Below are 14,319 nucleotides of genomic sequence, written 5' to 3' on the forward strand. Positions count from 1 at the left end.
AGAGCGGAGATTCGATATCAGGGACTCGTCTGCGATGGAAGAACGCATTTAGGCCGATCGCTCCTATGGGACTTCCTCACCTTGGTGAGCCCCCAGTGCAGCTTGAGGGGGTTTACCAACGGGTCGAGGTTGTAGTCGTCTGCTGCTTCCCACTGCGACTCCGTCTCTCCCTCGCGTCACCCAATTTCCGCCGTCTTCTGGACTTCCACTCCCGTAACGTCGGGTTGTCCACATTCATGTCTGTCCACTGTGTAGGGCTGGATGCCTGCGAACTAGACATGTCATCTTCATCCGCATCTGGCGTTACCCATTGTTCGGCCCACTCCCGTTTCCGCAAGACGCTTCTTGATGGAGCGGCGCAGACAGGTCGCCTACCTCGTCGTGCTCTCACCTTCGCTGCCACTCCAGCACATACAGTGCGAAGGAGGTGTGCCATGTCGGTTCGCCCGAGTCGTTGCTCGCCTTCGCCGCCCACCTCGAGAGGTAGAGGTCCAATGGAGGGCACCACGCTTCGGACTCGACATTGTGCACCGGAGTCGCCCTATAGGCCCCAGTGACAGTCCGCAGACAATTGGTCTGGGCCGTGAGCAGGGCCTTGACGAGACCTCGAGGGTTGCCGCCCTTTGGTGTGGGTGAGTGTTAAGATCCTGTATTGTGGGTATGAATTGGAAACCTGACATGACAACTAGTTAGTTGTCATAGTGGTCTTTTTGGTTAACGCCTGGACTTACGTTAGGCAGGTGGTGTCAGGTCCACATGCCGTAACAGTGAGTGCCACGCGCTGGCACCGTACTCCATCACACTTCGGATACTCTTAGTGTAGATATCCCTCGACTTAGAGACACGAACCCCCCAGGTTTTGCTGGAGAGCCGGGTAAGCGCCCGGGATTGAGTCTCCAGTTTGACGCGAACCCTCTTGACGTGGTATTTGAAAGAGAACTTCCGATCGAGCCAAACTCCGAGAAATCGAGCTGGCTCAACAGGGGCCAGGGTAGCCCGGCCCTCTTCGAGGATGCGGACTCCTTCCGTTCGGAGAAGACGCGTCCTGGTAAAGTGGATCAGCTCGCTTTTCTCTGGCCCAAATCTCATACCTCTTTCCTTGGCCCACTCATCACAGACCCTGTAGGCGTGCTCCAAGATCCCACAACAGGTCGTAGTGTCTTTCCCGAACGCCAGGAGATTTGTGTCGTCCGCGAAACCGATTGTGGCTAGGCCGCTGATGCTGCTCAGTCTCCTGTATAACGACGTCACAATTGCAAACAGGATGAAGAGGACGGGTGACAGCGGAGAGCCTTGGGGCGTACCCTGTGTACAGAAAAAACACCGACAGGCTGAAGCAAGGCATTCGCCATTCTATCACATCAGAGCACAAGCGGCTCATAGTTGCGCAATCTCTGCGTACTACGCTCCAGATGCTCAAGAGTACCGATGCACCTAACGACGAAGAACGCAAGGTACAAGTGGCAGAGAATTGGAACAAGCTTTGCAGCCTGGTTCCCCCAAAATTGAACCTTGATGGATGGATCATGAAAATGCAGGTCTGCTATGCTGAGGCTAAGGAAGTTGGCTGTCAGGAATTCGAGCAGAATGAACGAATCATCATTCAGTTCCTCAGAGCTGTTGGGTCCACATCTCCTGAGTTCTATGGAATTTGGATGGACCGAATTCATGACCCTGATGGCAGAGCACTCCCTGATTTCCCAGACATCATCAACCGTTACTCTCAGCAAGTTGGTGTAGCTGCACCTCGATACCAGCATCGGCTAGCACACGCTGCTACATTCCAAGGCCGAGAACCTGATGCCAACAACAAGAGGAAGAGTACCTGTCCCTGTGAGAGCGACCCAAATGAGGGGGATCACCCTTTTGCTGGGTGTCCCTATGTAAATCCTGCAGTCCGAACTGAAGGATGGAGCCAGATGAGAATGCGGAGAAGGGATTCAAACGAGCCACCAAGTCGAAGGCCTTCAAGACAGCCTACACAAAGGCTTTGGAGAAATTCAAGAAGGACTCGTCTTCTTCCTCCTCGGAGTCGCCTGCATCGGAGAAAAAGAGTCGGACAGCAGCATTCTCCACATATATCCCCAAGACTGTCATTTCCGAGATCACTAGAGTTGCGCTGAATACTATGCAAAAGAAGGATACAGCAAAAGCCGCCAAGTACGATATCTGGTATTATGACACTGGTGCTTCGGTCCACATTTGCAATGATAAGAGCCTTCTATCCGCCTATCGACCAGCAACTGGATCAGTACGAGTCGGGGACACAGAGACAAATATTCTTGGATTTGGAACTCTGAAAGTGATGCCTACAGAAAGCATCGACGGCATCCCTCTCGCTCTCAAGAAGGTGGCATTCGCGCCCAGGTTTCGCATGAACCTGATCTCTGCTGATCGAGCAGAAGAGGGTGGATTATTCTATGATGGCCTCTCACATTCTCTCATCGAGTCCGATAAAACGCCGGTCTGTCGACTGAACCGGAAGCCAGGAGTCTACCTTGTGAAATGGGATCCGAATACCCATGATGGGAGGACATAGCCCCGATTGAAGACTTCGGAAAATTGGCATTATCCTCATACAAAGCCAAGCATCAGAGAGGATCTTCTGACCTATGGCACCGTTGCCTGGGACATGTTGGCACTGAGGTTATCAAGCACCTGAGAGACAATTCCTCCAATATTACTGTCGGAGATGCGGATTCGAATGACATCTGTGAGCTATGTAAAGTCACGAAAGCACACAAGCAGATATCCCGCAAACCGATGGCATACGACAAGCCATTCGAAGCTTTACATTGGGATCTTATCCATCATGAGCCCTCTCTCGCCAAGACTCGGTACTTCTCCCATCTGATATTTAGTGACTGGATCAACAGAATGTGAGAAGTACCGAGTCTTGGCGAGAGAGGGCTCATGATGGATAAGATCCCAATGTAAAGCTTCGAATGGCTTGTCGTATGCCATCGGTTTGCGGGATATCTGCTTGTGTGCTTTCGTGACTTTACATAGCTCACAGATGTCATTAGGTTGGACATCCGGACCATCCATTCAGACAATGAAACCGCTCTTGTCTCGACCATCTCGTCCGAAGCACAGGCTCGTGGAATCAACTTCGAAACCGCACCCTCTCACCAGCCTGAACAGAACGGTTATGCAGAGAGATATGGAGCTCTCATCACAAGCATGGCCCGACAACTGACTGAAGATGCTGGTCTTCCACACTCTCTCTGGCACGAGGCCTCCATGGCTGCCATCTACATCCAGAACCGCATCCCTCACCACGCTCTCGACTGGAAGTCGCCCTCTGAGGTACTCGCATCTCATCTCGGAGAGAAAGCACCACATTGGCTTCAGCTTAAGCCAGACTTGTCGAACCTCCGTGTCTATGGATGTAAAGCATTTGTCCGCACACACAACATTCCCCGACTGGCAAAGCTAGCTCCTCGAGCTGAAATTGGATATCTTGTTGGCTATGAAGCGTCCAACATCTGGCGCATCTGGATTCCTGCCAAAAAGCGAATCATCCGCGCAAGAGATGTCGAATTCGATGAAACGAAGTTTTACAAAGGAGAAGAGGAACACTCTCCCATCAAACTCTATGACGATTCCTCTAAGCTAATCTCGACCCTTGACGACTATACTTCATCCCGAATAATCGATGACATCGACATCCCGGATATCACTGAAGAACCTTCTACTGAACATCTACCTGATACTTCTCTAGACCCATCACAGACAGGTCAGGGGGGTGGTATGGGACTAATTGACCAGCCTGTTCCAATTCCTGAGGAGATTCACACAGCCGAAGATCTTGTTGACCAGCCAGTTCCAGTCCAGCCAGTTCCAGTCCAGCCAGTTCCAGTTCCCGAAGAGACTCAGCCAGCCCAAGATCTTGTCCTTGGTGATATACCACCTTCTCCCCCACTTGAGCCAGAATGTGTCTCTGGACCGCAATCCGATGTTGATGACCTATTCCCAACATCACCTGTGCTCGGGAAACGATCCCGTTCCCCATCTCCATCTCCTGGGTTGGATGAAAAGCGACCCAGAATCAATCTTACAGCATTTTACCAAGCCTTTTCGTCTAATCGGATTATGCCCAAGAAACACATGGTGTCTTCGATTCCGCCTCCTCCAGGTGACTTTTCTCAAGTCAAGAGTCACCCTTTTCGACGTGAATTCTTACAAGCCATGGATGTTGAATTCTTACAAGCCATGGATGTTGAATTCAACAAACTTGTCCAGATGGGTACCTTCGAACCCATTCCTTCCTCACGCATCCGAGAATCCCATGTTCGTGACTGTGGTGATTTGAACCAGAAACATTGCATCAAACACCAAGTTCTTCCATTGAAATGGGCATATGACTGCAAATCCGATGAGAAGGGGTTCGTGACCCGATTCAAGGCCCGCCTCTGTGTGAGAGGAGATTTGCAACTCCCTGACTTCCAAGATGCGAGGAATAGCACGCTTGCTGCTGTCACGAGTTAGTGACTGACATAGGTTTACAACTCAGATGAGAAGAGTCCACAGGGCGGATCTCAGGGATGTGTTAGGATACTGGTGACGTAGCATGATTGCATCAGCCCATCATCTTTCACTTGTCTTCATCCTTCTGTTTCTCTTCCACCTTTGATAATCTAGTTTAAATGCTATACTCTTCTTGTTTGAAACGTTATCGGCATCATCATAACAGCTGCTAGGACATTCCGAACCCTGATTGCGATAATCACGACATTTGATCTGGATACCGTTCAGATGGATGCAGTTAATGCCTTCCTCAAGAGCCGTCTCGACAATGAGGTATACTGCCAGTATCCACCTGGGATTGGATCAAACGGCAAACACTTACGCCTGAGGAGAGCACTATATGGTCTACGCATTACCGGGAAGCGATGGGAAACGGACATTCGAACAATGCTCATCTCCTTGGGTTTTAGGGTAGTGTTAATGGCACACCCCAAAGTCGATTTGGCACACCCTCTAGTCCCAATGCGGTTGGCGCAAAGAAAATAAATTACTATGCGTTTCTACATGGTATTCCACTTAGCCCTAAATCGACGTGGTGGAGCCAAATCCTACTAGCGCGCACTAGCTAAGTTATGCAGCATTCAAACCCCATAGTTAGTTAGTTATTGATAGGGGATCAATCTATTTTCCCACCCGTCAACCTGCTTGTAGGTTTGAACTCGGTGATGATTTTGAGGCTTTTGGAGGACGCAGATGCGGTAGAAAATGAGTTGGGAATAGCGAACTGTTACGCGGGGCCTGCTGGTCACTGTAAGTAGAGCTGCTTCCGGGTTGTACTCGCCTAGTTCCACTTCGAATCCCAAGAGTATCTCGCAACCGTACCGTTGCTGTGCTAAGCCTTACACGGACTCGGGTCCTGTTGAGTATCTTGCAGGATGTGCCAGTAGTACGCGCCAAGTAAGTCAGTCACCAAGTGTTACCACAAGATGAGCTCCCCTACTTGTAGGTTGGGTTGTCTTAAGGGTGAACCGTAGAGTGCAAAGTCCAATAGGTAGTAACCAAGTAACAATGTATGATTGATCGCGAAGAACTAAATACATGTCGGTGAATGAGCGTCCTTATATATCAAGTTCTTCATATCCTGAGCTCTGTTGTATCATAGCCAGGGCTATGATGCGTCATGTGACTGGTGGTTGCCTTAGCTGCTGTTGGAGCGTGCCTCGCCAGTCACGTTATCTTTCCCGCATGACGTATCCAAGTTGATTGGACTTCCTGTCTTCTGGCAAGTCCACGCTAGTGGGGTTCGTAACATAGAACCAAAGGGGGAGCTGCATGACATCAAAAGCAGGGGAAGATTCATGACAAGAAGTTGCAGAACGAAATTGTGTTAAGGGGTAGATAGAAACAGAAGACTATTGGCTAGGTAAGAAGACAGCAAGATGTAGGGCTCTGATACGAGCAGGCTCAGACATGAGCATAGTCCATTCGGTAACGAGACTGAATCTTGCCTTTCCCAGGCTGGCTCGATCAGTAGATTTATAGATTGATCTCTAACCCCATGATGCTCAGCCACACCAGAGATGATGAACAAAGAAAGAGATCATGAACCAACAAAGATATCAACACATGATTTCAAATCATCACACGTCAGCTCACGTCAGCACTTCAAAGGATCAGTGACATGTCCCCTTTGTATCAAAGGTCAACACTTCAAAGGATCAGTGACCTGTCACCCTCTGATTGGTATACCCCGTGACAAATTGGAATACAGAATGAGTTTCATGCAACCCTCTTTCTTCATATACTCACATGCTACTGGGTTCCTCCTCCTCTTCTTCTTCTTCTTCCGAAGATGTATCCGCGAGTAAGACCTCATCTTCGTGGAGCCGCCTCGGTTGTCTTGTACGCTGGGAGCGCCTGTATTGCGTCCGCCTGTATAGTGCGGACTGTGCGGCCTCTTCAGCACGTAGCACCTCAACATGAATGGTGTTATGAGCCAAATCTTTGATGGAAAGAGTGCTGTGATTCAAAAAACTAAAGGTGAAGAGAGAAAGAGAAAGAAAGAAAGCAACTATCTGAGAGGAGCCTTTATGCTCCTCAGGTACGTGCCTCAGGCACGAACAAACAATCACCTCCTCTATCACATGACCCTTGTCCTTTGTCCTAGATCTCATAGCACGTGACATTCCCCTTGCAAAACTGCATTCAGTCCTCTGAATGCCGTCATAGTCACACTTTATAATCGTCAGGGTGATCCTCCAGTAGTTGGTCTGCCATAGCAGCGTCCTTCCATGCTTGCAGCCGTAAGGGTGGTCCCGGCTTTGACGGGTAATTGTCATGGAATTCCTCGATCTTATCAGCTGAATTTTTGAAGTTCCCAGCGGGATACCATGTCAGGTCAACGTCATGCCCGAGCCATTGGACTCGGTAAACCAATTTTCGGTAACGAAGTTTGGCATCGAGAATCTTCTCGACCTCCCACTCATCGGTTTCCCCTACCTGAATAGGTGGGGGAGGGTCCGAATGCTGCCCTCGCAGTGGTTCAGTCGTCGATGCCTTCCGTAGCTTGCTAGCATGAAAGACTGGATGCACCTTAATCGTCGGAGGAAGGTCCAATTTGAACGAGAACCCTTCCTTCTTGATGATTTTGTACGGTCCACTGGCGACGTCGGAAAGCTTCCTGCTAGGTCTGTCCTTCAGCCAGTCCTTCGTCGTTACAAAAACCAGATCACCGACGTCGAAATCAACTTCACGGCGATGCCTATTTGCTTGTTGAGCCTGCCGTCCCTGGGAATGCGTAGCTTGTTCCTTCGTCTCGTTCCAGATCTCATGTAGACGTGTTAGCATGTCCGATGCTTCTTGCTCATTCTCAGTCAAGGTGCTCCGATCTCGCCAGTCGAATGACATCACAGGTTCGTATCCTCGCTCGACGAAAAATGGGGACTTTCGAGTTGTTTCTTGGGGCAGAATCGATGCTGCAAAGTCAACCATTGGAAGGTAATCGGACCAATCGTCCTGGTTATGCTCAATGTAGGGGCGGAGCCGCTGTGCCATATATTGATTGGCGATTTCGCTTTGTCCATCAGTCTCTGGGTGATGTGCTGATGATAGCCTTCTCTCAATTCCAAGAATTCGGCAGAATTCAGTCCAGAACTCCGAGATAAACTGTCCTCCTCGATCTGATATGATCGATACCGGAATCCCGGTGATCCTGATGACATTGTTGATGAACAAACGGGCCATCTTCTTCGCAGTCGTCTCTTTGTGACAAGGTATCGAGATAGGTCTCTTAGAGAGTCGACAGACGATCACGAATACAGCGTCAAAACCATTCTTATCCTTCGGGAATGATCGGAAATCCATAGTGAGATGTTCCCATGGACGATTCGGGATCTCTATCGGATGGAGTAAACCTGGGGTCTTGTCTCTCCACGCCTTGGTTCTCTTGCATATCAGGCAGTTGTCAACGTATCGCTTTATGTCACTGGCCCATCCATGCCAATGATACCGTGCAGAAACCAATTTCTTCAGCTTCTCGATGCCCGGGTGAGCTACCAGTGGCTGGCGATGCATCTCGTCGAGGAGTCGAGCACGGAGATCATCTTGGTCAGGCACTTCTAGTTTACCATTGTAGAGTAATAAACCATCGTCGTCTATGGACCAGCTTGGGCTTCCTGCACCGGCCATTTCGCGGAATTCGTTGAGGCTTTGGTCATTGCGATTGGCATGCTTGACTCGTTCAACAATGCTGGATCCGTCAGGTCCGTTACCTGCCATTTCGTTAGAGAGAGGGGATATCTGAACGGGATCGGCGTCGGGATCTCTCCCTGGGTTTTCGAAACAGGACTCTGGGAGTAGAACAGCTTGTCGACTGTCATCCAGACATGGAGCGTCTTTTCGTGATAAGACGTCTGCAATAATGTTCTTCTTTCCCGGGCGATATTTGATCATGAAGTGAAACTGGGAGAGGAACTCGCTCCATCGCATTTGTCGTTGATTCAGCTGTCGGTTCTTCATGAAATACTCCAAAGATTGATGATCCGTCACTATGCCAAAACGCTCTGCCTGCGTTAAGCTAAGCAACTCTGGTCTCCATTCTTGCAAAGCACGGACTATTGCCAGGAGTTCTTTGTCTCGGATTTCGTAGTGCAACTCCGCTTGCTGCATGACTTTCGAGTAAAAGGCGACAGGGTGCCAGAAATCGTCCTCTTCGTAGTACTGCGTTAGGACTGCACCCAGCACTCCGTCAGATGCGTCAGTTTCTACTCGGGTAAGGCGCTGATGATCGTAATGTCGTAGAATTGGTGCCGAGAGGAGCGCGTTCTTCAGTTCCTGGAACGCTCCTTCACAATTGTCATCCCAGTCCCACGGGGTGTCTTTCCGGGTTAGACGGTGTAGTGGTTTGGATATCTTGCTGTAGTTCCGTATAAACCGCCGGTAAAAATTGCAAAAGCCAAGAAATGACTGGATGCCTCTTACTGTATCAGGAGACGTCCATTCTTCAATAATGCGGATCTTCTCGGGGTCCACGGAAATTCCATCAGTGCTGACGATGAAGCCTAGGAACTTCGTCTGTTGGACTGAAAATTCGCACTTCTTGATACCCACTTGCAATCCAGCTGCCCGGAGTCGACGGAGAACCTCCCTGACATGCCGACGATGGTCCTCTTCGTTCTCGCTGTAGATCAAGACATCGTCCACAAAGGCGATCGCGTATTCATCCATGCATTCCCTCAGAACGTCGTTCATAAAACGCTGGAACGTAGCGGGTCCATTGGTTAAACCGAAAGGCAGAACTTTGTACTTGAAGGATCCATATCGAGTCCGAAATGTCGTCAGATCTTCAGCATCAGGCGTCATGCGGATACGGTGGAACCCTTGTTGCATGTCCACCTTTGTGAAGAATTTAGCCTTGCTAGTTCGCTGCAGAACCTCATCAATCAGAGGCAATGGATAGCAATCCTTCTTGGTAAGCGCGTTCAGTCTCCGATAGTCAACGCAGAAACGTAGTCCACCTCCTGGTTTCCTAGCCATCAGGATCGGCGAGGCATATGGTGCTGAGCTGGGAACGATAAACCCTTTATCGAGGTTCGCTAGAATATACTTCTTAGCTTCCTGGAGCTCCTGCGTAGACAGTTTGTAGAGAGGGCAGTAACCAGGCTGAGCTTCTGCCTCCAAAACGATGTCATGATCGACTCCCTTTCTGTGCGGCGGAAGTTCATCTGATTTTCTCTTCAGGAAGACGTCGGCCAAATCATGGTATTCAGCGGGTAGCACTCGAAGGATCTCATCCATCTCCGGGTCATCAGATACGCTGCTACTCTTCACTTCAAGGATGCTATCAATCTCACTAAGAGACGTTGCAAAGACTTCCGTTTTTGAATCTGACAGAGACCTCGTTTCGAGTCTCTGGTATCCGCTGGCACTAATCATACTTATGTCAAGTGTGCCGGATAATTCTGGAGATTTTGTTCCGTCGAGGTTTCGTTGCATTTTCTCAATATCCTTTGCCCGCCATTGTCCCTTCTGATGAAGCCGTGGGGATGGGAAGCGTCCTCCGTTCCGATCTAGGTAGGGATCAATGCTCTGCTCCAGGAATTTGTCACGACGATCCGCATCCTTCTGGTGAGTGAGGTTTCGGGGATTCTTTAGGATCGTGAGGGGTGTCGGAAGTGCTATTTTACTAGCCACTTCTTCAAACAGGGACACTTCGTGGGGCCAAATCATTCGGCGACGACGACAGTCAAGCAAAACGTCATGCTCTGAGAACCATAGCCTTCCAATGATCATATCGTGCTTCCCAAGGTCCGCCACCAGCATTGGAATTTGCTGTTGGATATGTCCATCGATTCCCATGGAAAGGATCACTGCATGGGTGATGGGCCGAGAAGGCTTTCCATCAAGCCCATTTACGGGGCATTCTCTGTCCAGTCGCTGGGTCCTAAGGCCATGCTGTCCAAGCAACTCCACTAGGGCTGAGTTGATAAAAATTGATCCGTCTGCCCCAGTATCACCAAGTGCTGAGATCGAAAAGGAACGTCCATTCAACATAAGCTCTGTTTTAAAAACTAAACTATCGTGGGGACTTCCAAGTAATTTCTGCAGATTCAAAGCAAAAAGTGATACCTTCATTCCGCCTAGGAGGGAGACTTCGCCTAGGCACGAGCTTTTCCCGAGTTGTCAACCGCGGGATCCTCGAGAGCTGTCAAATTGACGACGGGCTGGGTTGTAGCGACAGTAGGAGCGGCAGTGGGCTTCGACGTGTTTTTGGGACAGTCGCGCGTCATATGACCATGCTCTTTGCAGCCAAAGCATCTCCCTTCTTTCATGAGGGTCGCACGTTCCGTGGCAGACATGGGGACATAGGTCGACGATGTGGGGTTTTCTGTCTTAACCTTCGTGTTCGATGACGATGATCCCACCCCAGTTGAAGAGGAGACTGGATTCGATCGTCCTCGGCCGGTCGCGGTGGTGGTCTTGCTCTGTTGGACGAGGGCGATCGCATGAGAGCGTCGGATACACCTATCTTTGAACGTCTCGAAACTGACTTCATCCTCGCAGGAGTCCCCCAGCATCTGGCTTTGCAACAACGGGGGTAGCTTTTCGTACAGGTCAACCTTGCGGTTATCGACATGGATATTTGCCTCGTTTGCGAGCTCCATAAAATCCGCAAGGAAGCTAGTAAACTGGTCACGAGGCTTCATTGTGAGCCGCTGATACTTGGCACGTGCTTCTACCGCATGGTTTGGGTTTGAAAACACGGTCTTCATATGCGCGAGGATATCTCCGTAGTCTTTATACGGGTCGGGCGATTCCTCGTTCAGACGGGGAGCCATGTGACGAAACGCTTGTCCCTCGGCACGGCTCTGCACGTACTGGATACGGGCGTTCGCGTCGGGGAAATGGTCTGCATTCCCTGTGAGCTTCCTCTTGATGCCCGTCATCCAGGATTCGTAACGGATGTCAACTCCGTCGCTAAGCATGGGTGCGTCTGGCAGACGCGTTGTCTTCTTGACCGCCTCCACAATCGGTGCGCGGGTTTGCAGATCACAAATCTTGATGGCCATCTCATGCAGCTTGGTAATAGCGGCATCCTTCTCTTCCGTAGCTGCGGCTGCTCGAGAGACCGCTTTCTCCGGGTCAGCTCGCGCGTTGTTTCTCTCTTCTCTTGCTCGTTGGTAGCGAGCCATCGCCTCGTCTCGCTCACGAATGATTTTTCCTTCCTGATTGCGGGGCTTGTCCTGGAGTTCAGAGTTGAGTCTTTCAGGTTCGTAGAACTTCTGCTCCAGTTCCTTGTAGACCGCGGTCAATTTGTCATATCGGTCCTTGAGATCAATCTTCAGGAGCTGTTTGGTAACCGTCGGCGAGTCCAGTTGGAGGTTGATCAATCTGGTTCCCTTGAACGTGATCTGGGGTGCAAATCCTCCGCCAGTATCGTCATCATTGTCGGCGAGAGGATCAGGAGCGGTTTCGTGGGAAGGGCCGGAGTCAGGATTCGGGGGTGTCTGGGGTTCGTCATCGGGGTTGCTCACTCGCTGCTGTCTGCTGTGCTTATCAGTGTTACGAACCTCAAAGGGGCACGGGGGCCGCAGCTATTTGAGGGGCAACCGTGAACCAATCATTCTACGGACGCCAGGCACTAGCGTCATCACGTGCGTTTTGGTATACTTGGGCAAGCCCCGGAAGGCCCCAAGGAGGCTCTTCGACAAGAGAAGCCAGAAAAGGCCTGCGACTAACCGTCACAAACAATACCCGCTTACACGATGGGACGGTTGGCACAACGCAGGAAACAGCCACACCCGCACGTGACACCCGGGGTATACAGTTGGGTATACCACTCGGACTACGGGAATACCCTGTCCGGTATACCATCGATCATTCCCAACTGTAGACCACAACACGAAGGACTGGATATATAAGGACACTCATTTCAGCATCATGTATTTAGTTCTTCGCGATCAATTGCACATTGTTACTCGGTTACTACCTTTAGTACTTTGCACTTCACAGTTCACCTTCAAGACAACCCAACCTACAGGTAGGGGATTCACCTAGTGGTAACACTCAGTGATTGACTTACTTGGCGCGCACTTCTGGCACGTTCTGCAAGATACTCAACAGGACCCGAACCCGACGTAAGGCTTTGCATAGCAACGGTACGGTTGCGAGATACTCTTGGAATCCGCAGTTGGAACTAGGCAAGTATAACCCGTGGACATTCTAACTCACAGTGACCAGTCGGCTACGCGTAACAATCAGCCTTAGGAGGAGCCATTCTGATTCGTCAACACAGTCGGCACTGTGGGTCTTCGGTTCGGGAAATCGTCGGATTCGGGTTCGGAAGTCTTGGCTGTACGGTGCCAAGGAACGTGGGGTGAAGACGAGCTGAGACCAATCACAATGATGGTCTGTACACCGTTGCTTCAGTGTGTCACGTGCTATGAGATATAGGACAAAGGACAAGAGTCATGTGATAGAGGAGGTGATTGTTTGTTCGTGCCTGAGGCACGTACCTGAGGAGCATAAAGGCTCCTCTCAGATAGTTGCTTTCTTTCTTTCTCTTTCTCTCTTCACCTTTAGTTTTTTGAATCACAGCACTCTTTCCATCAAAGATTTGGCTCATAATATAAAACTAAAGGTCATCACAACCCTCACTGTGTTATGAGCCAAATCTTTGATGGAAAGAGCGCTGTGATTCAAAAAACTAAAGGTGAAGAGAGAAAGAGAAAGAAAGAAAGCAACTATCTGAGAGGAGCCTTTATGCTCCTCAGGTACGTGCCTCAGGCGCGAACAAACAATCACCTCCTCTATCACATGACCCTTGTCCTTTGTCCTAGATCTCATAGCACGTGACAAATGGGACCTCGGTGAACAGAGAGCTCTGCTTCCTTGATTGACCGCTGGGATGCTGGGGTGCCTGGTGTGGCTCGAGGTCGACCGCGGCCCCGTACAATACTGGGGTTTTGGGTCGGAATCCGCGCCATCTCTGCTTGGGTCATTGTGCCAATGGCGGTGGAAATCGGTCTTGGAGAGAGCCCCACCTATGTCCCAGGCCTTGTGGATGGTGTGGATACACGGGATACCCCGCGTCTCCTTTGATAGCCCGGAGCAATCTGGTGAGATTGCCTGAGGATTCTCTGTACCTAGATAGGTATTGAAAATCTTTTGTGTCCGGCGAATGGCTTCTTCGGAGATAACACCGAGGACCCCTCCGAAGACCGGGTGAAGTCCAGACTGTTTCCGACCCTTTTGCTTGGCAACCTGGGACCGAATCTTATCAACTTGCGCCTCAATGGCAGCCTGAAACCGACGAACAACGTCAAAAAGGTCCTTGTTTGCGACCTGGGGGTCTCTCTTGAGGGTCCAATGCGCCCCTTCGACCCGAGAGGTAGCGGTTTCATCAATATGAAAATATTGTTTGGTGTAGCAGCGTAAGAATTGCCTGGGACAGGATGGGAACCACTCTGTAGTCATATACGTGATGAATTTCCTGAAGCGGGAGTACTCCCTTTTAAATTCGGACCACAGCTCCTGCATCTCTTCCTCGGTGTAGGCGGTGATGATCTTCGTTATACGTCCCTCCATGAGTTCCCATTGCTCGTTGACCATTTGTTTGTATGGTTCGGAACCCTTCGGGTGCAACGCAGCCACCTCTTTAGAGATTGCGGGCTTGGCATGGGTCTCGATGTTGTTCATTATGTGCCATCGACAGAGCAGGGTTTTTGTCTCGGGGAAGACCTAATAGAGAGGTGAGAATTAGTAAAAATGGAGCAAAAAAATAGGCACCAGCTGAGGTAAAGAAAGGGTTATATACATCACGGATTGCATTCCGAATGGCCTATAGCAATG

The 14,319-nt window shown here is 50.2% G+C and overlaps 5 protein-coding genes across 5 annotated transcripts; 1 reads left to right on the forward strand and 4 right to left on the reverse strand.

Annotated features, from left to right (window-relative positions):
* Positions 1–732: 732 nt before the first annotated feature.
* On the reverse strand, positions 733–1,352 carry N7515_001873 (uncharacterized protein; the record flags this gene model as incomplete). The annotated part of the gene is made up of 2 exons (XM_056662617.1): positions 733–1,305; positions 1,329–1,352. The coding sequence occupies 2 exons, from the start codon at positions 1,350–1,352 to the stop codon at positions 733–735; spliced, it is 597 nt and encodes a 198-aa protein (XP_056524730.1).
* A 60-nt stretch (positions 1,353–1,412) lies between these two features.
* Positions 1,413–5,124, forward strand: N7515_001874 (GAG-pre-integrase domain-containing protein; the record flags this gene model as incomplete). The annotated part of the gene is made up of 6 exons (XM_056662618.1): positions 1,413–1,833; positions 1,920–2,464; positions 2,533–2,879; positions 2,940–2,955; positions 3,010–4,388; positions 5,109–5,124. 6 exons carry the CDS (start codon positions 1,413–1,415, stop codon positions 5,122–5,124), a joined length of 2,724 nt encoding a protein of 907 aa, XP_056524731.1.
* A 4,670-nt stretch (positions 5,125–9,794) lies between these two features.
* On the reverse strand, positions 9,795–10,521 carry N7515_001875 (retropepsin-like aspartic protease; the record flags this gene model as incomplete). The annotated part of the gene is given in 2 exon segments (XM_056662619.1): positions 9,795–9,895; positions 9,906–10,521. The coding sequence occupies 2 exon segments, from the start codon at positions 10,519–10,521 to the stop codon at positions 9,795–9,797; spliced, it is 717 nt and encodes a 238-aa protein (XP_056524732.1).
* Positions 10,522–10,625: 104 nt separating this feature from the next.
* Positions 10,626–12,119, reverse strand: N7515_001876 (zinc finger CCHC domain-containing protein; the record flags this gene model as incomplete). Its single annotated transcript, XM_056662620.1, has 2 exons — positions 10,626–12,062; positions 12,102–12,119. 2 exons carry the CDS (start codon positions 12,117–12,119, stop codon positions 10,626–10,628), a joined length of 1,455 nt encoding a protein of 484 aa, XP_056524733.1.
* Positions 12,120–12,731: 612 nt separating this feature from the next.
* N7515_001877 (uncharacterized protein) lies at positions 12,732–14,166 on the reverse strand (the record flags this gene model as incomplete). The annotated part of the gene is made up of 2 exons (XM_056662621.1): positions 12,732–12,820; positions 13,422–14,166. 2 exons carry the CDS (start codon positions 14,164–14,166, stop codon positions 12,732–12,734), a joined length of 834 nt encoding a protein of 277 aa, XP_056524734.1.
* Between the last annotated feature and the right edge of the window lie 153 nt (positions 14,167–14,319).

The sequence above is a fragment of the Penicillium bovifimosum genome, assembly GCF_028826915.1.
Source record: "Penicillium bovifimosum strain IBT 22155 chromosome Unknown utg000002l_segment0_segment0, whole genome shotgun sequence".
NCBI lineage: Eukaryota > Fungi > Ascomycota > Eurotiomycetes > Eurotiales > Aspergillaceae > Penicillium > Penicillium bovifimosum.